A 27,576-nucleotide genomic window follows, 5' to 3' on the forward strand; every position below is an offset into this window, starting at 1 on the left:
TCTATTAGCTTTTTTGACTGCTGCTGCACCATTGAATGGATGTTTCAGAGAACTATCCACAATGACTCCAAGATCTCTTTCTTGAGTGGTAACAGCTAATTTAGACCCCATCATTTTGTATGTATAGTTGGGCTTATGTTTTTCAATGAGCATTACTTTGCATTTATCAACATTGAATTTCATCTGCCATTTTGTCGCCCAGTCACCCTGTTGTGTGAGATCCCTTTATAACTCTTCACAGTCTGCTTTGGACTTAACAATTTCACACTTGTTAACGTGTCTCTCCTGATTGTGGGGATTTACAGTTTCAGAGCAAACACTTGTAGTTATAGAGCAAATACTTAAATATTATCTTACAACATGTGATAGAGATATTATAAATGAGATTAATGCAATGCAGCAATTTACAAGCATTGCAGAGTCTAAATACATTTTATAAATCTAATACCTATTTTACCAATACTAACCCACAGATGAACCAGGCTTATTTACAGCTGTGCATTTGTCAGTATTCATTGAGGCCTAGGGGCTTTGGCATGAGCTGGCACCTGGTCAGCCCGAGTCACAGACTGCATCTGCACAGCATCTATCTAATCCCACTGGCTGCCCACACATCTGAGGATCCCACAGGACCTGTGGGGCTTCGTCCTTGGCAATCAATCAGTTGGGGACAATGAATGGCCACCATGACTGAAGAGCAATGTTCAGCTAACAAGTCTGATTTGAAGCTGTCATGCAGGGCCTGTTTCAGAGCAAGGTATTACACAACATAAGTAAGGGTGTCAGAATCTGTCCCAATATGATGATCCCTGCAAATATGTGGTGATTTAAACTATGAGCAGGTATAGTCTCCCTATGGCTAGCACCTTACCAAATTCACACTCCATTTTGGTCAATTTCTTGGTCATAGGATTTTAAAAATAATAAATGTCATGATTTCAGCTATTTAAATCTGAAATGACATGGTGTTGTAATTGTAGGGGTTCTGACCCAAAAAGGAGTTGTGGGTCACAAGGTTATTGTAAGGGGGGTTGCAATATTGCCACCCTTACTTCTGCACTGCTGCTGGTAGCGGCGGTGCCTTCAGAGCTGGGCAGCTAGAGCGTGGCAGCTGCTGGCCGGGAGCCCATCTCTGAAGGCCGAGCCGCCGTCAGCAGCAGCACAGAAGTAAGGATGACATGGTATGGTATTTGCCACCCTTACTTCTGCGCTGTGGCCTGCAGAGCTGGGCCCTCAGTCAGCAGCTGCCACTCTCCAGCCGCCCAGCTCTGAAGGCCGCAGCACAGAAGTAAGGGTGGCATAATATGGTATTGCAGTCCTTATTTCTGCACTGCTGCTGGCGGGATGCTGCCTTCAGAGCTGGGTGCCCGGCCAACAGCTGCCACTCTCCAGCCACCCAGCTCTGAAGGCAGCGCAGAAGTAGGAGTGGCAATACCGCAAGCCCCCTAAAATAACCTTGCAACCCCCTGCAACTTCCTTTTGGATCAGGACCCCCAATTTGAGAAATGCTGGTCTCCCCCATAAAATCTGTATAGTATAGGGTAAAAGCACACAAAAGACCAGCTTTCACGGGGGGAGACCAGATTTCACAGTCCGTGACATGTTTTTTCTTGGCTGTGAATTGGTAGGGCCCTACATATGGCACACTGTGGATACAGGCACCCTATTCAATGTGGGATGGGTGGCAAGGGAGGTAGGTTGCCAGGAAGGTGATGAAATAACGTGCAAGATAAGCAAAGAGGGAATGAGACCCAATGAGTGCTGAAATGAAGAAGGGAAGGAAAGAGGGTCAGAAGAAAAGATGATGCTCTGAGAGAAAGCCAGTGAAACAGAGAGATGCACATGTCAGAGGATTAAGGAAACAGAGGCTTTCTGGAGGAGCTGGGGAAATCAGGCAAGATCCATTTTGATCTGTGATTGGAGGAGCAGAGAGATGCAGGCAGATGAAATGGCAGATACATCCAGAGATGAAGAGGAAGTGGTGCACAGAAAGCCAGAGGAGCTGTAAGAGATGTGGCTGGAAGCTATGGGAGCCATAGCTAGAAGAGCTGCGAGAGATGCATTGGAAGAGCAGACAATAGCAGACCTGATGACAGACACAGCTAACACAAACCAGACTCACTGCAACAGTGACAGATGGGAAGATTTGACAGATACAGTCAGACAAGGTATCTCTTTGAAAACAACTTCCAAATTAATTAGGAATACAACTGCAAAGTTAGTCATGATTATGCCTCAATTGCTTCAAATTATCATCCAGAACAAAATGAGCACTCTTCTCTTTTCAATACATTCTGTGCTTGCCTGCTCTCTCCCAGACAGACATACACTCATGCACTGCTGTTGCTCGTCCCTCCAGTACTACACATATTATGAGGCTACCTTCCCCCTCCACTCATACCAGTGGAGCCTTGCACTCATATGGACAAATACTCTTCCTGTGCCCTTCCCGCACAGAGAGAAAGAACAGAGAAGCCCTGGGGGTGGCCCTGTCCAACTCCCACTACACAATTATCTCACTGACAGCTGCTAATGGAGGAATGAAGGTAGACATTTTACTGTTAACTGTTGCAAACACATCAGAAGTACAGAAACCAGGCCTGCAGCTCTTCAGACCTTGAGGGTCTGCCTTCAGATCAATGCAAGTAGTGATATCATTGTTGAAAAAAATCTGATGAATATGAATGGTATCAGAAAGAAGACATCTTTGCAGTGTTAAATTAACAGAATTCTTGATTGTTTACATTAATCCAGAAGATTAATTGAGAGTCACTGCTTTTTATTTTCTGTGTTCAGTGTGCTGTATTGGTTACACTCAATAATTCTTACCAGCATCTTCATTTGCTTTATGCTTAATTGGTTTTGGAAGCTCTGATCTTCCAAAGCTTCTACGTAAAATGAGTTATTTAGACTCTTTAAATCATAATCATTCACGTTATTGCTAATTTTCCCCATCAGACATGAAGAGAACAAACAACAGTGATCCCAGAGTCACCAGGCTCAGAAATGATTAGTGATTTTGGATGCCTCCATATTTGAGGACACCCCCCTGCCCACTCTTAAAATCAGATCCCTTTAAAGGTGTCTCAAACTTGGGTCTCCAAAGTCACTAGCCCTTTCTGAAAACTTAGACCAAGGCATCTTGAGCTGGGCTCTCAAACACTAAAATTAGTGACCATTTTAGAAAGTTTGAGCCTAAGTTTGTAAAACTCTTTGGGTTGAAATGTACTGTGTTAATGTCAGATACTGCTTAACAATTCATTACTATTCTATCATAGACCTTGCATGTTATTTCCATATAATTGCTACATTTTTGTATGAATAATGTTGAACAAAAAATTGGCTTTTTCTGTTACATGCAGTGTATGACGGGCCAGGTGCAGCATGGCAGACTCCTGGGGAGAAATCCTGCTCTTATTGAAGTCAATGACAAACTCTCCTATTGAGTTCAATGCAGCCAGGATTGAGGCTCGAGTGCAAGTTTAAGGCCAGATTCTGACACAACTCATTTGGGTAATATCTTCTCCACAAGTAGCTCTACTGAAATCAATGAGGTCACTTGAAGAGTAAAGTATCACTCAATATCAGGGTATCAGAATCTGGTTCCTGGAGTGGACAACCTATTCTTAAACTTGTTCTGCAGAACCTGTAAGCTAAGCAGGACTCAGTTGTGTACATTTTGTCATTGGTTTGTTGCAAGGATTTTCATCAGAAAATTACTTTAATCAACAACACTTCTTCATGTCCTGCCTCAAGGACACTGTGCCAGCAAACAGCAGTCAAGCTCAGTTGATTTGTGGTGAAGATTCAGACTGAAGGGAGCTATTAAACTGTAAAGCCCTGAACATTTCTCCCCAGGTTGAACTCAGGAAGCGTCAGAATCAGATGAAGTCTTCAGAGGCAAGCCCAGGTCTCTTGAAAGAATTGCAGAGCCACAGAGTTAGAATAGAAGTCATAAACAATGCAGGTATGGGCATTTCTATGACCTGGAACATCAGCTGAATGGGTCACTGCTTTTTCAAATGGAGGAAGAGCCTGATAGACTGAAGAACATAAGGATGGAACCTGTATCCTTGCAATACATCAAGGGACACCAGTGAGCACTTTCCTTTTTAGTCATGGCTGAGACACCATGAAAGAAGAGTGAACTGGAAGATGGATGCTGCAGTCTGCATTCGCCTCCAGGGATGAGATGAAGGCTACGAAGAAAAACTTTCTGAGACAAATCTTCAGCTGGTGTAAACTGGCATAGTTCCGCTGACTTCAGCTGCGTTGATCTGTGTTTGACAAAATCATCAACCCACATACCAAATCTAGGAATAGCTTGCAATCTAGACTTCCCAACACACAGAGAGTGCCACAAGATCAGCCAACATGCTAAACCTCCTAATTGGACAAAGAAATGGAATTTCACCAGCACAAGGCCTATGCGCCACTTAAGCCCCATCTTGAGGGCGGAAATGTGTGTTTGCTAGGATAGATTTCACTCAGACCAAACGGAGTGGCAAGATGTGTCAAATTGTATTGATTTTGCTGACCTCCGCTGGGTACCTTTAGAAGTTGGAAAAGCATATTCAGTGTCATCCATGCTAACTTTGATAAGTACTGTGAATTTGGCTTATGGAGTCTTGATACTTGTGGGGGCGATGTGAGATGCTGTATCTGGGCCCACTGCCAATTGCAACAGCATAGCTTAAAACTTCATCTATTATAACTGCTTCTCATCAGGGACTTGTGGAAACACATTAAGCTGAGTACAGTTGGTTTACATGGTTTTGCCAAGTCAGCGGTATATGGGGGTTATTAATTCCATTTTCATAATATCCTAATGAGATTCAGTAGTAGCTAAAATTGAAATCAGAACTGTGAAACAAAGGTTAAGATGAGGAAAAAGCATGCAGGAGGAGATAGGAAAAGGTAAACAAATCCTTCACTCAACCAATATCCCTTTTCATTACATCTACTTCTTTTTCCCCATGTACCATAAACCGAGCATACTAGTGCAGTCAAAAATATGAGCAGTGCAACATTTATAAAGAGAATATTGGTGTTTCCTGTAGACAGCTTGAATCAAATAATTAAGAAGCAGTTTGCCATTTGGTCCAGTGCACAAGTTAAAATTGAAACAATAATGATTTGGAGCTGATTACTCTGTTCAGTTCCTCAGTGTTTCAGTAAGGTTATAGTTGACGAGAAAATGTACTTTTGATAAAATGTGTATGTTTATTCATCTGGGAACTGACAACAGTGCACTGTATATTATATAAGAGTATGTGGTCCCTGCCTCAAGAATCTTATAATCTAGATAAAAAAAAAAAAAGAGGCAAATCAAACACAAATTACTCTGGTCCAGGCTCTCAGTACCTTGCAGGACTGACTCCTCAGATGATTGTAAGGTCCTTGTCATCCTCAGATAGGTGTCCAAAAGCTTTTATTTTAGGTGGGTCAACTTTGGTAGACCAAAAGCAGTATCCCAAGATGGAATTTACTCAGAACACAAGAGCTAATATCTCCACCAGAGCAAAACATCTATGGGGTCTTTAAGGACCGCAAGTGTCAAGACCTTAGTTTTACTTCTCCAAAAGCAATTTTCTTCGAATGGCGTACTGGGACATTGCTGCACTGAACCACCAATACCACTTCCTGCAGAACTCTGGGTTTTCTTTGGACATCTGTCTTCCAAGCACAGACCCAGTCCAACCTGACTTAGTCTGGAAGAGCTGGCAAGATCACAGTCTGAAGTATGAACTTTTATTTCTGTAATGTCCCATTTCATTTTTTCCCTGTGGCTCCCTCTAATAATAAGCAACAATCAATTACTTGTATTGCAGGATGACAAGCCCCTGTAATGCCATGGGACCCGAAGGTGCTAGGATTTGTACAAAAAATGAACAAAAAGACAGTCCCTACCCCAAAGAGCTTACTTTTCTTCTTAGGTGTAACCCCAAGAGTAATTTAATAAACAATCTCAGTTACTGTCACTTGTGTGAGAGATCAATGAGCCCTCCCCCCAATTTCTAGGTTAAAAATTCTTGGATAAATTTAGCAATTTGATCAGGGATGGTTTCTGAACAGTCTTTTGGGTCTCCCTCTCTACCCCATCTGGGAAAGCTATGATCTTTATGCTGTTGTCCCTTCTTTGAACTGTATTCTGAATTAAATTTGTCCTGCTTAGTTCCATCTTTGTTCTGACACTTTCTATAAGGGTTTTTCTGCTAAAAGGATCCTTGTCCTCTAAAGTGGCTATTCTCTTTCCATCTCAGTAACCCTGTCCCTTAAATTTGAAGGGTCAATTTTGTTTGTTTCATCTTCTGACATCCTCTGCATTTCTTGCAGTATTCTGATAACATTTTTTTTTTGCTGAGATCACTAATAGTGTCTAGATTTCTGCAAGTCTTCTGCTCCTTTGATGCAGTTTTTCAGTTTTCCCTTTTTAAGAATCCCAGCCAAGTGGGTAGATAGGATAGGATCATGGCCAAGTTGTCATTCACAGAGAGTTTTGTTTTGCTTTGTGTTAGTATTTTCTACATTAGGTGCTTTCAGCTCTGGCGACTAATAACCGTGAAATCTTAACAGCCATTCAATATATATATTGTATATAATACTGGGCCACATTCCCAACAACTGTATATGGGTACAGCTCCATGCATAATGTATTGGCTTCAAGTCAATGGGACTGCTTGCATGCTAAAAGGTAACTATGTGCTTGTTTTTTATGTGTCTCTATTGGTTTTAACAATGAAGTAAAAGTTCTGTGTAAGAATACTATAGGATACAAACAAGTAACAAATACGTGCTTTGCAAAAATGTGAGCGAAGGGATTGGGTTCTTGTTTACAGTGCCAGAGGTTCAAATCCCGTGAAACTCCTGGTAGCAGAAGTGAAAATTAACTTACCTTGATACATGGTAGATTCTCCATCATTCGAAGGCTCTGAATGAACACTGATGTCTTCCTAAAAGATATGCTCTAGCTCAGCCAGAAGTTACCAGCTAGCTCTAAGAACTACTGAGTGAGATTCCATGGCCTGTGTTATGCAGGTCAGACTAGATGTTCAGAATGGTCCATTCTGGACTTACAATCTATGAAAAACAAAGTTCTGGATCACTGCATGAGTTTCCTCCATAGAGATCTCATGAACCTCTCACTTGTAATCCATGTTTCCTTTAGATAAGAGAAAAGTTCTTCCCATGTCATGTGAAATTCTTCTGCTTCATCAACCCTATACAGAAGATATTCACATGATCAAATCAGGTATAATAATGAACTACTTTGATGGGTGCAAACCATGTGGAAGAATTTTGTAATTAATGTATGTTTCACACAAGCCTATAATCTCAGTTTTGTCTACACTATATCACAGAATCATAGAAGATTAGGGTTGGAAGAGACCTTAGGAGGTCATCTAGTCCAGCCCCCTGCTCAAAGCAGGACCAACACCAACTAAATCATCCCAGCCAGGGCTTTATCAAGCCGGGCCTTAAAAACCTCTGAGGATGGAGATTCCACCACCTCCCTAGGTAACCCATTCCAGTGCTTCACCACCCTCCTAGTGAAATAGTGTTTCCTAATATCCAACCTAGACCTCCCACACTGCAACTTGAGACCATTGCTCCTTGTTCTGTTAGCTGCCACCGCTGAGAACAGCCGAGCTCCATCCTCTTTGAAACCCCCCTTCAGGTAGTGGAAGGCTGCTATCAAATCCCCCTTCACTCTTCTCTTCTGCAGACTAAATAAGCCCAGTTTCTTCAGCCTCTCCTCGTAAGTCATGTGCCCCAGTCCCCTAACCATTTTCGTTGCCCTCCGCTGGACTTTCTCCAATTTGTCCACAGCCTTTCTGTAGTGGGGGGCCCAAAACTGGACTCACTATCCAGATGTGGCCTCACCAGTGTCAAATTGAGGGAAGTGATTATTCCCCTCTATCTGCTGGCAATGCTCCTACTAGTGCAGACCAATATGCCGTTAGCCTTCTTGGCAACAAGGGCACACTGTTGACTCATATCCAGGTAGTGTCTAAATTTTGTTTCTTCATACACATCTCCAGGAGCCTTTCTTTCAGCTCTACCCACACTGTGTAAGTCCTAATCATCTTACGCTTTGAATACATTGATATCTTCCTGCCTGACCTCGATATCTGAAAATCTGCCCCTGTCAATTCAATTCAAAATGCTGCTGCCACTATCATCTTCCACCCTTGCTATGTTAATCCCTCTTCAAGTCTTTCCACTGAGTCCCCCTCTTCTAATGCATCATACACAACCTTCTCGTCCTAGCCTTCAAAGACAGCCACAGTTTAGGCCTGAGCTATCTATCCTATTAGCTTAGCACTGCCAACCTTTGCTCTGCCAGTGATACTAGCCCAATCCCGCATTTGTCCACATTTCTTACAAGCACTTTCATGCTTTCTCCCATGCTGCCCTTTGCACGCCAGACAAACTCCAAGTCATTTCTTACCAAGTACTACTTTCTTTATGGCCCTATGTCACAGTACGTAGAGAAGACTGCCATCTGATAATGGCTGGGCAGGTGGTGAGTTGCGGTTCCTACTACAGCCTGGCTAAGCACAGCAGCCATAAGCTTGTGTGGGCCAAAAATCAGCCTTTTATCTTGTTTTATCTTGTCCTGTCCTCCCCACCCCCACCTTCTTGTTTGTCTCATCCACCTAGAGTTGCCAGGTGTCTGGTTTTCAACTGGAACACCCAGTTGAAAAGGGACTCTCCCCAGCCTGGTGAAAATGAGCAAGTGAGGGTGGGGGAGAGCGAGCGACAAATAATCATACCGCTGGGTGGGCTTTTCAAAAGCCTTCAGCCTTGACACAGTATCTGCTCCCATTGAAGTCCACGGCAAGACTCCCACTGATTGTCATGGGATCAGTGTTCAGTCAGTGCTGTGTGCTTTTGCAAAATCACACCAGGCGTTTTCAGGGAAGGAGGTTCACTCAGCCATGGGGGTGGTGGGAGGGAGATATGCCCAGCCATTGTGGCACCAGCCTGGAAGCTGAGATGGTGCATCTATGCAGCAAAGTCAGGCTGGCCTCGCAGCATGATCGAACAATATTAATGCCAATCTAGTTCTAGCAGCATAAGGAGGCACAACTGTTGCCAAAGCCAGTACATTAAAGGCCACGGAGGTCCCAGGCCGTTGTACCCAAGTAAAGACTGCCCGGTTGGACCCCCCCAGTCCCATGAATTCCTCAGGGGGCTCCCTTGACAGAAGTGGGTCAGCACGGAGGGAGGGGGGATCCCACAGCCAGGCTGTATCAGGAGCTCATTGGGATCACTGCCTATTGTACTGGTAGCTCCCCTGGCCCCACTTGGCTGTGTTTTGCAGAGTTCTGAGCCACCCACCAAAGCAGGCAGGAGCCAGCCCCCCACAGGCAGGCGGGACGCCCCCAGGGAAAGTGACTAAGGGTGCCTCTGGGACTAGAGCCTCCATTGTCTGTGCTGGTGGGGAGAGGGGGCAGAGCTGAAGAGCTCTGTGGGGCTGGAAAGCTTCTCCCTCTCTCTCTCTCCATCAAATTGGTCCAAGGGAAGATACCAGCGCATCCCCCTTGCCTCTCTCATACCCCTTGGCACAGGGCTGAAGCAAGTGCCCCTCCCCCATTTTCTTTGTGGGGGGGTTCATGCTTCAGAGGAGACTGAGGATGGAATTCGGGGGGTGGTGGGGGGTACAGCCCCAACTCCCCCCTCAGCGCATACCTTCGTCCCGTCCCTTCCCTCCCCCAGTTCCCCCCGCAGGCAGCCTGCGCTGAGCGCTGCACCAGACCTCAGTCTCTGCCATGGCCGGGGCACCTGGCGGAGGTGAGCCCTGCACGCGCAGGGCGCGCGGGGCCGGGGGGGGGGGGAGGGGCAGGCACGCGCCTTGTCACTGACACACCTGCGCTGGGGCTCCGGGGCTGCGCCCCGCGCCGCTGCCCTGCCGCTGAGCCGGTCTCGCGGCGGCGGGGGCCGGGCAGCGCCCCGGGCCGCCCCGCTGGCTGGGCAGGCGGGATTCCCCGGCTGCATTTCGGGTCGCTGAGCTGGGGCTCCCACCCCAGCAGTGCCACGAGGCAGCGCTTCCCGGGGAGAGAGGCGTGCGGGGCGGGCTGTCCTTCGTCTCCCGCTCCCTCCCTCCCTCCGGCGCGTTTGCCACCCCCCTGAGCCCGCGGGCGGGCAGCACCTAACCTCTGGGTGGGGGCGAGGGGGACACGTGGAGGGCAGCGGAGCGACCCCTTGGCTCCTGCCGTCGCTCGCTGCTCGTTGGTTTGAAAACTAACCAGCTTGGGGGGGAATCTCGGATCTTGAGCTGCACTTAATGAAACAGGCTGGGGGAGGGGGGAATCCTACTCAAGCAAAGCTCCCAGACTCTAGTGGGAATTTGCAGGGTCTCACCCACACACACACCCCTCTAGTGGGAACTTGCAGGAACCCCCCCCCCCCACCGCCAGTGGGAATTTGCAGAGACACACAAACACACAACCCAGTGGGCATTTGCAGGGATTCCCCCCTCCAGTGGGAATTTGCAGGGACACACACACACACACAACCCAGTGGGCATTTGCATGGACACCCCCCCGCCCCCCAAGTGGGAATTTGCAGGGACACACACACACACAGTGGGAATTTGCAGGGACACACACGCACACACACACACACACACACACACAGTGGGAATTTGCAGGGACACCCTCCCGGTGGGAACTTGAAGGGACACAGGAGCGCGAGCTCAGGGTGCCCAGGGCGCCGCGCGGCTAGCAGGCTGCAAAGGTCACATGCCCGTCCGCTGCCCCATTGTGGGTGCGTTGGCTCGGAAAGGGCAGCGATCATCTCTCTCTCAACGGGATCGTGGCACCCGCGGACAGCCCGGCTCCCCCCTTTGGAAAAGCAAAGCTTTGGGAGGAATTCGCAGTGTTTTCCTTGCCGATGAGCACCTGCTCATTGCGGTACAACTCCGCTGATTTATGAACTCCCCTGAGGGGCTAGTAAGCACCCTCCCATACCCATGTGATGGAAGCTCCTGGGAGACTTCTATTTCCTGACCCATTTCTCCCAGTCCTTAGCCCGTTCCTGGGCTTTTCTTTCATCGGCTGTAACACTAGAAGCCCGGAGTCTCTGTCTCTTTCCAGGATCTAAGTCCATCCCCCTCTGTCTCTGGCATGCACGCACATATGCCCTATAACTCACTGCTTCGGTTTTTTATGCACTACAATTGCTCTTAATGCATCTCCTCTTGGTTGATCTGGCCTAGGATCCAAAAAAGAGCCTCAGAGGCCCACGGGACTGTCCGGGTAAGATTACAACGAGCCCTTTTAGCCTGGTGCAGCATCCTCACTCGGGGGAAGCCAGCCAGCCCTGCCTGGCAGAAGCGCTGGGATATTTTTAGGGGGACTGCATGGGATTTCCCCATTGACCCATTTCTCCCGGGAAGACGGTGGCGAGAGAAATAGGATCTGCTTTTGGTTTTTTATGGAAACTTTTTAATTGTGTGTTTATTGCAGCAAATCCCTCCAGAGGAAAGCTCTCAAAGGCAGGCTCATAAGCCTCATCAGCTTTGCACTGCCTTTGAAGGAGAGCGGTCGGATGATCTGCATGGTGTGAGGAGCCATGAGACCAGACGACATTAACCCTAGGACGGGACTAGTGGTGGCTTTGGTCAGCGTCTTCCTTGTTTTTGGCTTCATGTTTACCGTTTCTGGGATGAAAGGGGAGACCCTGGGAGACATCCCCCTCCTGGCAATAGGACCTGCTATTTGCTTGCCGGGCATCGCTGCCATTGCACTAACGAGGAAAACAGATGGCTGCACCAAATGGCCTGACAACAAGCGACCCTGCAGCAAGAAGGCGAAAGACAAGGAAGTGGTGGAGCTGCTGAGAACGCCCTCGGATCTGGAATCGGGCAAAAGCAGCTGCGATGAGCTAGCCAAGAAGGCATACCTGAAGGACAGGAAAGTGCCGAAGGGAGAGGACTCTGTGTCCATCTGCACCACCACCACAACCACCACCACCACGGGAGAATGCAAGAGCCTGATCAAAAGGGTGGACCAGGAGGAGATGCTGAGATACCTGGAGACCTGCTCCACGGAGATGCCAGGGAACGTGCTAGTGGGAGAGGGTCCCACTTACAGTGCCTTGGAAAAGAAGAGTTCTCCTCCCTGGGACAGTGTTGCCTGCCCTGACACAGAGGACAACATTTTTGTGGCTCCAAAAGACAGTATAATTGTCTGTTCCTACAACGAGAATAGCCCTTACGACAGATATTGTTGTTATATAAACCCTACTAGAGTCAGCTCGGACCATGAGACTATAGTTTGAATGATGCACATTTTATATATCTCTATGTATTTTTACAGACTCTACGTCTTTCAGCTCTTAATAGGGAAAAGTAGCTGATTGCACTGCATGGAACACTCCTCATACTATTACAAATGTAACCTGGTATGTGACTGATGCTCAAACCTTTTGTGCCTGAAATACTTTCTGTAAGTAAATAAGCATGTTTAAGGCTAAGAACTCCTTCTTCTTTGTGAAAATCGATTTTGATTTTTTAAAAAAATGTCAGTGCTGAATATTTTGTCTAGACACCCTCTCTCCCAAGACCCCAGCTCTTGGACAAGTTGGCAAGATGAAGGCATTGACTGTCAGCTAAAATCAAGGCAAGAATCAAAAGTCTGGAGCTCCCTGTGTAAAATAACATGCAATATGGATGAGTGGATCTTAGGAATAGTGTCACTTCCTTTATTTCTGAAGGAATTGATAGAAGCCAACATGCAGTTGAATTAGTTGCCTGTCTGATGTTAAGCTTTCAGAAAAGCTTTTCAGTTCAATCAGTCTTCAGGCAGGCAAAAACTGACTTCAGTTTTCCGCTCTTATTAGATTTTACATGACCTTGTTTTAGGAAATCAAAGAGCAACATTGTAGGCTATTACCCTGCAAGCCTCCTGAGTCGAGGAAGGGGACTAGGATAGAGAGAATTTTTGAAGGCAAATCTACCAGCAGTCATATCAAAGGTACAAGTGTTCGGCTATTTTGCTTCATTCTTATTTGTTAATGAATCCACCAAAGTCTTTCTAATAGGCGTGGCACTTACAGCTGTACTTTATAACAAGATATTGATAAAATCATTGCAGAGACTTAGCAGCAGGGGTAACTGGATTTGGGAGATTATATATATATATATACATATAATCACTTGGAGATTTAGGGCCTGATCCAACTCCCACTGAAGTCAACAGACTCCTATTGGCTGTAACAGAAGCTGGATCAGGCTCTTTGCGGGGGAGGGATAGCTCAGTGGTTTGAGCATTGGCCTGCTAAACCCAGGTTGTGAGTTCAGTCTTTGAGGGGGCCATTTGGGATCTGGGGCAAAAATTGGGGATTGGTCCTGCTTTGAGCAGGGGGTTGGACTAGATGACTTCCTGAGGTCCCTTCCAACCCTGATATTCTATGAAGTGTCATCCTCACATACCTTTTCAAAAACTCCAGATGTTTATCTATGGATCTTGAATAATGATATTTTATTCAATATTATGAAAGCCATTTTTAAGGTGGGGGAGACTAGAGAAATATGGTTGGCATGATTTTTCCACAACCATGCGGTATGTTTTGTTAACTAGTTCACTGATCACAGATGCATAATACTGGAACCATGACCTGACTGATGTGAAAGCATAGTGGTTAACCCTTCAGAACCTGCAGACTGCACACACATATATAATACAAATTACATAAACGTACTACAGATTACACATATTCTAACGTGTATATTACCATATGAGATAGTATAGATATAATATATATATATATATATACATGTAGTCTATACAGCCAATCTAAGGGTTAAACTTTTAGAAAAAAATGTTTGCTGAAGCATAAAATAATTTGTTAGCATTTCACAGACAAAGCCTTGATTTCCATAACAAAATGCTCAACAACCGCTCTAAAAAGTCTTGCCCTGTTGGAAGTCTTAATAACAGTTCTTGCTTTAGTTATTTTTAATAAACCATAATTTGCACCAGACAGACTTATTGACCTACCAGTGTAAAAAGAAGCCATCCCTGGCTAACAGGACCCTGGGAATATTCTGCAGAAACTGCTCTGGAATTTTCCACTGAGAGATTGAAAGCTGAACAACTCCTCATTATGTCTGTGCAATTATTTGGAAAATGAAAGGAAACCTCAGGCATCCTGAGGGTCCATCCATTTGGAAACTGCTCTCAAATTGTTACAGACAACCAGCTCAAAGGAGATTGCCAAAGGGAGGTTTCGGAAGATTTCCCAGCATGGGCATTCTCTGCTTCTCTCTGGTGCACTAAACGTAACATTGTTTATTTTATTTACACATTTATGTACTGATTTTTCACAGATTGCCCATTGCTGTGGCATCTGGGTGCTATTCAAACAAATAAAACAAATGCAGGTTAGTCTCAGTCAAGTACAGCCAGTTAATATTAATACACCATAGGTCTTGCTGCTGTGGTGTGTAGTTCAGGGACTCATATTTGCAAAACTCGAGCTTTTGTCAGAGTAAATGAGTCCCACAGAGAGAGACCCTCAACTGAATATGTTCAACTTCCAGCCCTAGACAAAGACATTCCAGGGATTGTCTCCAAGAATAGCTCAAGAGATCTTAATCACCATAACAGAATATAGGGCCTGATCTTGCAAGGTGCTGAGCATCTCCTGGATGGTGCTGAAAGCCAGATCCTGCTCCCATTAAAGTCAATAGCTAAAATCCAACTGACTCCCATGGTGCAGAATATGGCATTCTGAGTGCCTTCAGCCCCCATCAGTGGTAGTTGAGGATGTTCAATATAGTGCAAGAGGTGCTTAGCACCACTTGAGATCAGGCCCAGCAGCAGAAAGGCAACCTCTCAGATAACTGAGTCCTGAATTGTAGAGACTACAATGTAAACAACCTTTTGCATTGTGTTTGGTAGCAAATAAGTAGCCCATGCAGAACACCGATTAGGACAGTTCTGCAAATATGTATGAAGAAGAGGTTGAATGTTTTTTTTTGCTTAGGTTTAAATGCTGTCTGCCAAACCACACATTTGAAACATATTAGAAAGGTCTCTCATAAGGCTAGGCAATAAATTCTAATGGCAAATGGCATGACAAAGATATAATATGCAATCAAGCAACTCTGAGTCATGAACTATATTCCATTCATACTGTTAGACCTCAGGGTTTTGCTTTTTCATTAATGAAAGCAGATTTTTATGGCAGTGAAAGTTACTCACAATTTTAAAAAATTGAATGTTAAAAATAGTGAAGATTATATGGAATCCTGGCTCCATTGAAGTCAATGGGTCCAGGATTTTACATGTTAAGTTTAAAGAGTATTTATAGGTCATTTAACATAAGCACAAATAGGAATTTGAAACCAAAGGAATATGGACAAACCTTCTCTGAAATCTCTCTACTTGAGAATCTTTCCTTTTCCCATGTTCAGTATTACTTTTAATTAACGGAATAGAGTGAAATCAGGGATAAATTGGCCATTTAAAAAAAAAGTGTCTCTAGGGTCTGATCCAAAACTCATTGGACTGACTGTGACCCTTTCCACTGACTTTGGTAAGCTTTGGTTCAAGCCCTTAGTGTCCATGAAAAGCGCCAAACTGATAATCCTGGAGATTAAAGCCCTCTGTTTACACACAAGACAAGCAGAGCATAGGCAAATTGTCTTTGTAGAGATCAGGTGATAAAGCACTCAAGACAGATTTTTAAGATTTATAAAATCTAATTTTTATTGTAGCATTTATTGTAACTTCTGCACTGATGGGTATTATTTTTTTCTGAAGTAATGTAAAAGTGATGCACAAATCAACTGTGTTCATTATATAGTCTGAAGTGTTGCTTTATTTTATTTTATTTTGTTTGTTTGCAGCATTTTTATCCACACAGATTACATTACAAAAAAAAAAATGCAGTTTCTTTAACAGAAAACCAGGAAACCTTTTCAGCAGCCATAATTCTCTATTAATTTTCTAGTCTCTGCTCAAGTGTAATTGCATTTTCACCTCATCATTGTCTAGAAAGCAAACAAAGGAAACAAAAACACAATGTGTGGCCTGATCCTAGCAAGTGCTGAGCGCCCTTCGCTCCAAGTTGACTTCAGTGGTGACAGTGCTGAGTCCTGCTCAGGACTGGATCCATACAACTGATCTGAGTTTTATAGAAATATGATGTTGTCCCAATGGCACTTTTCCCTTTCCCTTGGTGATTTTTGTTTTTGTTTGTTAATGTAATTTCTTCTCCTTCCCTCATCCCACGCCTTTGTTTTGAGCAGTCTAATTTGGCTTATTACATTAAGGACCAGTTTCTGACACTTACTCATGTTGAGTGACACCTTAGTTTGTGAACAGCCCCAGTGATTTCTAGCTGACTACTCATAGAATAAGGGACTACTCAATGTCGGGGTGGCAGAATCTGTCCCTACATCATCAGCCTAATTGAGACGGTGATATAAATCATCACTCTGGTTGAGATGGTCACTCCTTGGAGCATGGGCTTTGTATTTTCCATGTGTGTGAAGCATCATAGAATCATAGAAGATTAGGGATGGAAGAGACCTCAGGAGTCTAAGTCCAACCCCCTGCTCAAAGCAGGACCAATCCCCAACTAAATTATCCCAGCCAGGGCTTTGTCAAGCCTGACCTTAAAAACCTCTAAGGAAGGAGATTCCACTACCTCCCTAGGTAACCCATTCCAGTGCTTCACCACCCTCCTAGTGAAACAGCTTTTCCTAATATCCAACCTAAACCTCCCCCGCTGCAATTTGAGACCATTACTCCTTGTTCTGTCATTATTCACAGCGATGCTCCTATGGACATTTTAATCACAAATACTAACTAACAATCAAAATAAATAGATAAATTATGATCAGTAATTAAGTCACTTTAGGTCTCGTTTTCAAAATGGTCATAACCATGCCTCATTAGGGGCCGGATTTTATGAGGTACTGAGCACCATTTGTTAGGGTTGAGCACCTTCAGTAATCACTGAAGTCGCCTCCACGCCATGTTACTAAGCTTGAGCTACATCGTGTTGATAGAAACCATTGGCCTGAAATGATCCAGCTTTGTCCTCCCAGCTGTAAAGGGGTTTTCAAGTTGCTAATATCAGTGCTTTAAAAGAAGGGTTTTCTATCAAATGTAATAGGACTTTTTTTTAGAAAGTATTGTCTCAACTCCCTGCGTGGGGTTTTTGTCACATGCCTCATATTTCTAATCTGATTCTAATCTGCAGACACTGTACATGGAGTTCCCATGGGGACAGATATATGTTGTGTTGATGTTTGTTACTTGTCTTTCCCATGGGATTATGACACCAGGATGCTCTTGCATTCTGCATCCATTTTCAACGAGTGCAAAAATCCAGTCCAGGATTTATTTATGATATTCAGAGGCGATGTTTTTTCTAGTGATGCCTGAGGTTACCCTGAGTCTGTCAGCCCCGTAGAATGCAGAGGAGACAGAACTACATTTCCTTTACCAGCCAAGTGGATTCTAGCTCCCTTTGTTTTTAAATGCACAGAAGGTAACACACTGAGGAGCAAGCTCTGAAGGTTATGGGTATTGGCCTGATTCTGCTGTCAGATGCACTCACAGACCTTTATGCTTGCATAGAGTCCCATTGACTTCAGGGATGTTCCATACAAGTGTAAGGGTCTACACTGATGCATCTGTTTGTAAGACCAGGGTCATATGATGCAACACAGTGACATTCATTAGAGATGGGCTCAGATAACACTACCCCACCCCTTAGATCTGAACTCCCCCAAGATTTGGGGAAGTTTAAATACACATCCAGAATTCATCGCAACACTCCTGGTGCTTTAAAACCCCACTTGTCATTTAGGAAAGGAGAATCTCCTTGTAGGAATTCAAATGTTATTCAACAGCATATGCCTTGTTAGGCAGAATATCTCCTGCAAGACCTGTGGAATTTAAAGGCTGCAGGACTGTACTATTATAACCAGCGGTGAAATACTGGCCTCACTGAAGCCAATGGCAAGACTCCTGTTTTCTTCAGTGGGGCCAAGATTTCACTCAAGATCTTCTAAAGTGCTTAGCGCCCAGCAATTCCTCGGAAAACCAATCCCCACATTGCCCCATTGAGAACACTGGGAGCTGCTGAAGGTTTTGGAAAACCTGGCCACTTGATTTAGGGGCCTGAATGGGAACTGAGCTCTTTGAAAATCTGGCCTTTAATGTACTGTCCAGGTGGGCCAAAACCTGGAGCAAGCATAAATAGGGGCAACGTCCATCCACTAAGTGAAAGAAAGGGATACACGGCTTCATCATTTTTTCTATTTTCATTGTGTCGGTTTCATTGTGTTCCACTCCAGTCAGTGTATTTTTGTGTATACTTTCTATCTCTTTGCCAGATTCAGCAGCATCCGTATGCCTTTCTGGGCCGGGGCAAGGCCTTTCTTTTTGCCCTTAGGTAGAATTGGCTGGGGCAGGCCCCATTTTTCATCTATTCCCAGGGTGACAGGAAGGGTTAATACATCACAGATTGAATGTAAAATATGCATCTGATCCGCAGAAAGTGTGCCTCTTCCTTACTCCCATTTAAGTAAACTGAAATTGGGGGTGCTCAGCACCTCTAGGATCAGTCTCTAAGCCAACAACTGGTGCATCATGAAGCACCCGATGCAAAAACACACAAGAAACCAAATTCTTTTTAAAATTCAGGGGTGAAGACATTTTGTTTTTCAGAACTCATAAATACAGCAAATGGATTCCTATGCTTTAATTCAGTGTCAAAACTTAATCTGTAAAAAAAACCCCAACCCCTTGATACACTTATGGAACAGCCTGCACTGATACTCCTTCTTCTAGAGCCTTGTGGCTTTACAAAGCATTTTGCTGCTCAGGGCTTTCAAGCCAACCAAACTCACACAGCTGTTTTGAATTGATTTATAACTCCGAGGAGAAAAAGTGCATTTGATTATTTGTTTTAAACCTAGGGATCAAAGCTCATGCCAGGGGTGTCAGTTCGGGCCAGTTGCTCAGGGAGAAGAAAGGGAAAACATAGGAGGCAAGCGTACTGGGATAGCTGGAAGGAAGGAAGCAGCTATTTACAAAACAACCAATGTAGGGCTGCCGGTCCTTAGCTCTGCCAGATGTAAAGGATGCCCTGCCCCCCGAAAGGTATGCTGAGAAAAGGTTCTGAGGCAAGGACTGATAGTGACCAGGAAGTTACTGGGGAGGGAGCGAGTGAGTGATCTGCATAGCACCTCAGGTCTGACCTTCTGGCTGTCCATGTAGGGAAAGCCCACTGACTCCTGTCTCAGGAGCTATCCACACAGAAATGGGGGTCCGTCCTGCATGATTGAAGCCAATGGGAGTATTACCATGGAATAGTATGAGAGCAGGATCGGACTTGTACTGCATAATCAGGTTCAGTCTGGCTCTGTAAAGTGTCCCAGAATGGTTGGAAGGCTCTTGACATTGGGTCCCTTCCTCCTGAGCAGCTGCTTCAGCCTCCTTAGTTTGAGAGCTGCAGATCTGCTGGGGAGGCGCTCTAGGCTAGGTCTACCTACATATCCCAGGAGCTAATCTTTGATTTCATAGTACCTCTAGAAAATATAAACACAACCTTAAATGTTAGGTAGTTGCTACCAAGTCTTCAGTGGAAGCTAGGTGCTCCGTTTCAAGAAAAAAAGAAAGTTTTCCCAGTGTTAGGTTTGACTGAATAAACTCTGGGAACTACTAAACCTGGAAAATTGACTTACCAATAAAGTTACAACATTGGTGATTATTTTATAGTTTGATTGTTCCATCCAGTCTTTGGCAGTCAGACAGTTTAGTTAAATATTACATAATTTTGTAATTCTTTTTCAGCTTTGTATCATCCTATTGATTTCCGATGCCTGTGTGCATCATTACCTGTACATAGCCTGTATTGAAATGAAATTGTAATAAATAGTAACCAGAATATCAACACTTCATAAAAACAGAGTGGTATTCTTGTTGTCCACATATGCTGTTTTCCTATGACTGCAAACACTGAGGGCCCAATCCTGTGAAGGGCTGAGAGCCCCCAGTAACAATGGAGCACCTTCACCTCCCACTTGGGAGAGAGTGTGGAGGGTGCTGAGCACCTTGCAGGGGGTACTCCACCCCTCTCAGGATCAGGCCCTAACACTGGAAATACTCACTATCCACTACTACTTTCAAATTTAAAGACGGAATAGATATTTTAAAAAAGAGGAGGAAAATATCACCAATCTACATAAGTGTAACATCTATTGTATCCCCTTTCTACACAAAAGCTTCTGCACCAGCTGATTGTTCACAGATCTGTGTCATAGGAGAGCACTTAGCTCTTCAGAGCTTTACAGAGTCTCATATCCTGGTGATTGCTTGGTAATTTGAGTTCTGATTGGTCACACTGGTCCCAGGGCCTTTGAGAGAAATTTGGGGCCCTGGTACATGACATTCACTAGGGCCCCACCCCTCCCATTTCACCTCAGTTACAGATGTTTAGAGGGCCTCCCTGAGCTTGGGGCCTGGTACAATTGTCCTCCCTCTCATCAGCCCTACCTGCACTACTGCAGCCAGTGGGACATTAGCCATTGAGTTGAGTGGGAACTGGATCAAGTCCTATGGCTATACTATCTGGTGGTGTGAATCATCTTGCACAGGAGATGTTAGCTCTTTGGTGAAAGCTGTAATTGAATTACCCTGACTTTTTCTTGCAGTAACTTTACTCATGTGTTCAGCCCTATTTAACTCAATGGAAATAGAGCTAGGTTTGCGTGGTTTGCAATGAAAAATTTTGCGTGGTTTGCAATGACTTTTTAAGAAATACAAAAACTTTTATTTTTGTTTACATTTTTTTTGTGGAAAATTTTCATTGTTACAACCAATCCTAAATAGAACTACTTCATGTGTGCATGAATCTACCCAAGTTTTTACGTGTTTGCAGGATCGGGGCCCTATGAGTTTATAGTATGATTTTCCGCAATTTTGTAAAATGCTGAATGTAACATTTTCAACCAGATCATCCCAAAGCAGGATAGATCCCACAAGGCATCATGCTGCTGCCTAATTAATTTTTAATTGGCTTGAGTGCTCAGCAGCTCCATTAGTTGCTCAGCACCCTGCAGGACTGGGTCCTATGTAACTTCCAATAAAAATGTGGTCTCATATAAGATTGAATGTTACAACAGGGTCATGAGCAGCCAGGCCTAGTAGTTGGAGGCAGAGTCCACAGTCATGAGACAGGAGTCAAGAGTCAGGAGCTCGGAAGATCAAAAGCAAGAGACAAACTGGAGATCAGAACCACAAGTTGGGAACCAGAGACAGGACAGCTCAGGATATCAGGGGGTCAGAGGCAGGCGACAAACTGGAGGTCAGGAATCACAAGTCAAGCCGGGTCTGGATGCCAGGAAATCGAGCAGCAAGACCAGGAAGTGTGGGGTGAGGCGAGCCCACTTGTTCAGACAGCAGCCTGTTCCTGCTGCTGGTTTAAGCAGCGCCAGTCAACTGCTCTGGGACTCCACCAATTGGGCCTCAGGGGCAGAGCCTTACACTGGGTGAGGCTTCATGGGTCCCAGATAAGTCATTGTTAGCAGGCTACCTGGGGGAGGGTTGGAGTGTGGAGTGTTGTTTGGGTTGGAGTGTTGGGAGGGTTGGAGTGTTGTTTCCATGAACTCTGTGAATGTGCATTTGAGACCTGTCAGTCATGATAATAAAACAGATCTTTTGAGGGCGGTGAGGGGAGCTAGGTGGCAATGCAGTTTTGGCCAGATCCATTAAACATTGTTATCAAGGTATGTCTGTAAACCCCGTGTACCTGCCAAATCATCTGAGAACACTGCAACTTGTATTTCGCATAGTACTGTACATTCATTTCACAATAGACAAATACCCACTTCACCAGATCCATTTGCATAAATGACACTAATCAAGATAGGTTTCAGAGTAGCAGCCGTGTTAGTCTGTATTTGCAAAACTAGCTCACGAAAGCTTATGCTCAAATAAATTGGTTAGTCTCTAAGGTGCCACAAGTACTCCTTTTCTTTTTGCTAATCAAGATGCCATCAGCACAATTGATACTAATCAAAGCCTTTCTAGACGTCTCACCAGACATTCAACGAGCTATGGAAAACTATCACTGCAGAGATGGTCCATCCAAGATAGCGGTGAGAGCCATTGACAAAGCAACAGAGGGATGCTTACAGTGGTGTTGTCCATGATCATCTTCTTCTGCAAGTAAACAGCCCAATCCAAAGCCTTCATGAAGACACCATAACTCTCATTAACTTCATTAGGCTTTGGACCAGATCCAAAGATATGCCCTCAATAGCCACGGCCGTCAGTTCAAGAATTTTCCTAAGCACTGTCACACAAACATTTTACAAAACTAAAATGCTCATACCACTGACTTATATTTAGAATAACCTGGACTCAGAAAATGTTCATTATAATGTCCTTTAATCCTAGCAGTCTACATTAGCATAACATAGATGAGCAACAATTGCAACTTTTCTACAAATGACTATGCAATAGATAGAGCGAATGATAACAAATTCACATTTCCTAAAAGGCCTGTGATCTGTCCCTTTCTGTCATTTCTAAAACCAATTTTTAATATGTTTGAAAAATGACTGTTAATTCAGTGACAGTGTAATGCCAGATATATAATGCGTGATGCAATGGTGTAGATCAAAGTGTTTCAGGAACATACATGGTATTCAATTTGGTATGGCTGTTAGCTCCTCTTTTTTTATATTCTGTATGCGGAAAAGAAGAATGAGGGGGGATTTGATAGCTGCTTTCAACTACCTGAAAGGGGGTTCCAAAGAGGATGGATCTAGACTGTTCTCAGTGGTAGCAGATGACAGAACGAGGAGTAATGGTCTCAAGTTGCAGTGGGGGAGGTTTAGGTTGGATATTAGGAAAAACTTTTTCACTAGGAGGGTGGTGAAACACTGGAATGGGTTACCTAGGGAGGTGGTGGAATCTCCTTCCCTAGAAGTTTTTAAGGTCAGGCTTGACAAAGCCCTGGCTGGGATGATTTAATTGGGGATCGGTCCTGCTTTGAGCAGGGGGTTGGACTAGATGACCTCCTGAGGTCCCTTCCAACCCTGATATTCTATGATTCTATGATCACTGGGGGTTTAGCTGACCAGCAGAGGAACTCAATGTGCTGAAGGATGTTACAATGCTGTGGTTGACTTGGAGTTTGAGTTTATTGGTGGTTATATTATAACATTTGGAACATATGCAAATTTAACATTTAAAGTTTAGATAAATGGAAAAATAGACTTTAAAAAATGGAATTTAGTCAGACTGTAGATTGTAATCTCATCCAGTAAAGCCAGTTGCTATTCCTATTGCATGTGCTTTCCAATTAAATAAGGGATTTCAGTATCAGCAATACCTTTTAACTTTAATCTCAGTGATCACACAGTACATATTTAATATAAAAATATGCTCATTACATGGGGGCATGAGCCAGTAAATTAATCTAAATGGATGTACACTGGTTTAAGTCCACTTTCTGTAGGGTTTTGCACTGGTGTATCTAGACTGATTTGGAATAAATTTAATTACACCGGTGAAACTTTTCTAAGGCCTAATAGCCCTGACCGAGAGAAAATCTGCTGCCATTTTAAATAAATCTGCCATCTGGAAAAAAGAAAAACTGCAGCGTCCCAAACAGCATACAGCACACAGGGTTCGGCGTACTTTGCATTCAGAGAAAATAACCTCTGACGGAGCTTGAGTGAGAAGCCACTCACATAAACCCATCACCACCAGCAAACATGGAGATTTATAGCGTTTCCTCTTCGGGCTTCTCTACACTTACAGCGCAGCAGCAACGCAGATGTGCCACGGTAGCGCTTAGTGAAGACACGACCTATGACAATGGGAAAGCTTCTCCCATTGGCTTAGAGAGGTGGTAGCTATGTCAACGGGAGAAACTCTCTATGTCAACACAGCACTGTCCACACAAGGGGTTAGGTCGGTATAACTGTGTTGCTCGGGGTGTGGATTTTGACCCAAGCGTGTCAGACCAGCATTCCAGAGAGGGCCTACAGCAGCCTAAGACATGAACTGTTTAAACAGTCTTTCTCCTATTCAATAATTCCCAGCTCTTTTCATCCCTAGATCCTAAAGCACTTTACAAAGGAGGTTAGTATCATCCATGCTTTACAGATGGGGAAACCGAGGCACAGACAGGTGAACTGATTTACCCAAAGTCACTCCAATGGCTAATGACAAGAAACCAGACCCCCTGAGTTCTTTTAGTCCAATGCTTTATCCACTAGGCCAGATTGTTCCCTCCTACTCTACCTGGCCTTCAGTTCTAGCAAAGTCCACATTTCAATCCCTCTTTCAAAACGTTAAACAAATTAATCCCATGAGGCTTATCACCACCCTGGGCACTAAATAGCACGGCCTCCCCTTTCGCCTTCTCACCACGAGAGGAGTTAATATGCTGACATCTCCAGCCTGCTGCTTGTGCCAAGTCTGATAATGGGGGCTGTTTGCAGGGCTTTCCCCCCCAAAACCTAAGTGACAGCTGTACAGGTCTGATCCCGGTCTCTGGATAGCTGGTGACACAGAAGAATCCATTTAATTCCTTGGGTATCCACACATTTGTCGTCGCCAGTGATTTGTTTTACTTCTTTATTTTTGTTCCCGTCAGACTAAGGGAGAGAGCTATGATTAATGACTGTCCTTGCATCCAGATAGGCTATGGGGGAGCAGCATCTATTTCTTGCTTTGCCTCTAGGCGTGGCATGGCAATGGAAGCTTTCAAAGATCTCAGGCCCTTCTGGATCACATGAGAAGTTTGGCAGGTAGATCTAAAAGACTGAAAACAAGGAGAAACTGGAACAACGAAACATCTATCCATGCCCTTTAAGCTGGGCTTGAGAGAGGATCATTGGGCAAGACTCCTGGAATCAAACTAAAAGTAGTTCCATCAGGGTCTTGAGAGGCTGTGGTAGTGATGGGTGCTCTCTTCTGGATGGCAGTATTCTGCTTTCCTTCTAGCCAGTATGTTACCATGTCTCCTTTCCCCTAAGGAGGAAAGTAAGTCAAGATGTAATAATAATACCACCTTGCTCTTATATAGTGCTTTTCATTAGTAGATCTCAACATGCTTTATAAAGGAGGTCAGTATCATTACCTCATTCTACAGAAAGGGAAACTGAGGCATGGAGAGACAAAATGACTTGCCAAGATCCCCCAGCAGCCTATGGCAGAGCTAGAAATAGAACTCAGATCCCCTGAGTCCCAGACAAGTGCTCTAGCCACTCCTACTGCGTCTATTAATGATGGAAAAAACACTTCATCTCTGATAAAGTTTCACTAATTTTAATTATGGGTCTGTCAACACTACAAATACAAATACAAATGAATCAGGCGATGCCATTATCACAATTTTTTCTCCTGACCCACTTACAAGACAACAACAATCTATAGTGTGGATTGGATCTAATTGTGTTTTTACCATATTCCATTACTGAGGTCAAAGCCTTAGCTAAAGTCCTAAGGTCAGGCCAGAGCTTTAATCTGGTTGTGAGACATGGTTACAACATAGTGAGGTCCTACCCACAGTACAAACTGTAATTGTGTTGTCATTGGGTCAGTGGGAAATTGTGTGGTAACTGGGTCCCCGGATTCAGTTGTACATGTGGTGTAGATAGGCATGCGACTGTTTCAGAGAGTGGCCATGGAAATAAATTGTTTTCACAAAGCAAAACTGTGTGACGCTTCGGCATTGACCTGCATGCTTCACATGGCAGGACAATGAGCCAGACAGATAGGGACCCAAAATGAAAAAATGGGTTCTAGATTTCACACCCTTCAAAGTCCAGGGCCAAGTTTTCTATCAGCCCCTTACAGAGCGAGAGATGCTGCGTGCAACATTCAGTGTGAGGTCTGGCTTCAGATTCCTCCCAAATGTTGTGATTATTCAAGGTCCATTTTCACCACAAAGAAAAAAATCCCACCGAGAATGAAATTACTTCCCAAAATGTGGGCCATTAGGATTGACAGATTCCAAACACAAAGTTTGTGTTCATTTATTGTTTATCGCTATTTTAAAGTCTCGTGTTTGATTTTAAGCAGTCAAGCAGGGTGGCTTGCCAAGCTGTGAATCTGAGTGTGGATCCCATGTTTGGGCCCTCGCTCCCGGAGTTGGCTGGGCCTGGGAGCAGCTTATGTCACCCTTGAGCAAACTCCTCCAAGTGATCCTCCCATGGAACTCCATCCAGGCCCCTTCAGCTGGAGGCACCGCTCAGACTCAGTAAAGCCCTTCCCTGAGAGAGGAGGGTATGAAGGGTTAAAACAACGGTGTTCAGGAAGACAGTTCACACTTTCCCCCTCTGAAAAGCTGAGCACAAATGCTGCCTATTTACCTTGACTTGCAAATTCCCACGACACACTAATATGTACTCTCCAATATGCTCCAACAGCTGGTATGTATTTGAACTGCATTGTATTTTAAGAGCTGGATGGGGGAGAAATTGCCATATTATTGTAACCATTTATCCACTGAAGACATAGCCAGCAATGAATAGCGACTAAACTTCCATCTGCCCCCCAGGCTGCGTCATTATTATTGAATTGACACCTACCTCTTTTCATTTCTTGGCTGTCACTACCATGTTATTTTAAATGCTCACAGATGAACCAAAAGGTCCTTGGTCTCTTTGTAGGCCATCTCAGGACACGTATGTGACTGTCAACAAACACTTCACATCACATCCTGTATCCGATATTACTTTTCGGCTCTTTATAGCTGCCTGGCTGGAGTTGCTTGACAACTGACCCTTTTATCTCACATGGAAGAAATCCATATGGAGTTTTAGCCAGTGGCCACTGAACAGCCACTGCCTTCTCCGTGTACTCACTTTTGAACAAAGACTAAAGCTAAGAGAAATTTCCACCCACCCACTGCCTCCAAGCCTATAAATAAATAAAGAGAGAGGGAAGGTGCCATTTCCTGTAACTGTATAAATACTTCTACTGAATTATTCTGGCAACATGATCTTTTCTTTAACCAAGGAAGGATTTATACTCATGCAAAATGCTTATTGTCTCATCCATTGCAGGAGACTGGGAGCCAGGACTCATGGGTTCTATTCCCATTTCTGCTACTAATTCTCTGTGGGACAAGATACTTAATTTACTTTTTTGTAAAAATGGGGATGATTCGTGAGCTGGGGGGGGGGTTTCCACTGAACGATTTTTTGACAGAAAAAGCAGTTTCCTTAACATCAACATTTTCCACAGCATTTTGATTCAGAAATCTCAGAACATTTAATTTAGATTGAAAAATGCTGAAATAAAAGGTTTCCATAATTTCCAGATGAAAAATTTTCTGAACTATTTGTCCCACAAAAAGTTTTGATATTTTGACATTTCATCCTGATTTGGGACAGAAACAAATGTTATGTCCACACAGGATGGAAACTCTGGATTTCACTGAAGTTAATACTTTTAACCTATCACTGTGAGGTCCTCCGGGTTAGTTATCTACAGTATGTAAAGCTATTTGAAATCCTCAGATGAATATTTCAAAAGAAGCATGGAAAGAGGAGAGAATTAAGGTTATAAGATAAGCTTT

General features: G+C 44.2%; 2 protein-coding genes across 2 annotated transcripts in view; one reads left to right on the plus strand and one right to left on the minus strand.

Moving 5' to 3' along the window:
- The first annotated feature begins 11,580 nt into the window (after positions 1-11,580).
- On the plus strand, positions 11,581-12,288 carry TMEM215 (transmembrane protein 215). Its single transcript, XM_077816480.1, has one exon. It carries the CDS (start codon positions 11,581-11,583, stop codon positions 12,286-12,288), a length of 708 nt encoding a protein of 235 aa, XP_077672606.1.
- Positions 12,289-24,860: 12,572 nt separating this feature from the next.
- The window catches only part of LOC144265408 (atrial natriuretic peptide receptor 2-like), a 38,379-nt gene continuing 35,663 nt past the window's right edge, over positions 24,861-27,576 (minus strand). Inside the window, exons 22-23 of the mRNA XM_077818049.1 lie at positions 26,366-26,457; positions 24,861-25,022 (exon numbers count right to left, since the gene is read on the minus strand). Coding sequence (XP_077674175.1) covers positions 24,861-25,022; positions 26,366-26,457 — 254 coding nt within the window. The remainder of the gene's footprint in view (positions 25,023-26,365; positions 26,458-27,576) is intronic.

The sequence above is a fragment of the Eretmochelys imbricata genome, chromosome 5 (genome assembly GCF_965152235.1).
Source record: "Eretmochelys imbricata isolate rEreImb1 chromosome 5, rEreImb1.hap1, whole genome shotgun sequence".
Classification (NCBI taxonomy): domain Eukaryota; kingdom Metazoa; phylum Chordata; order Testudines; family Cheloniidae; genus Eretmochelys; species Eretmochelys imbricata.

Bases quoted from the DNA above. Each gene is read 5' to 3' on its own strand.
- TMEM215 (XM_077816480.1), top strand. From the start codon at position 11,581: ATGAGACCAGACGACATTAACCCTAGGACGGGACTAGTGGTGGCTTTG.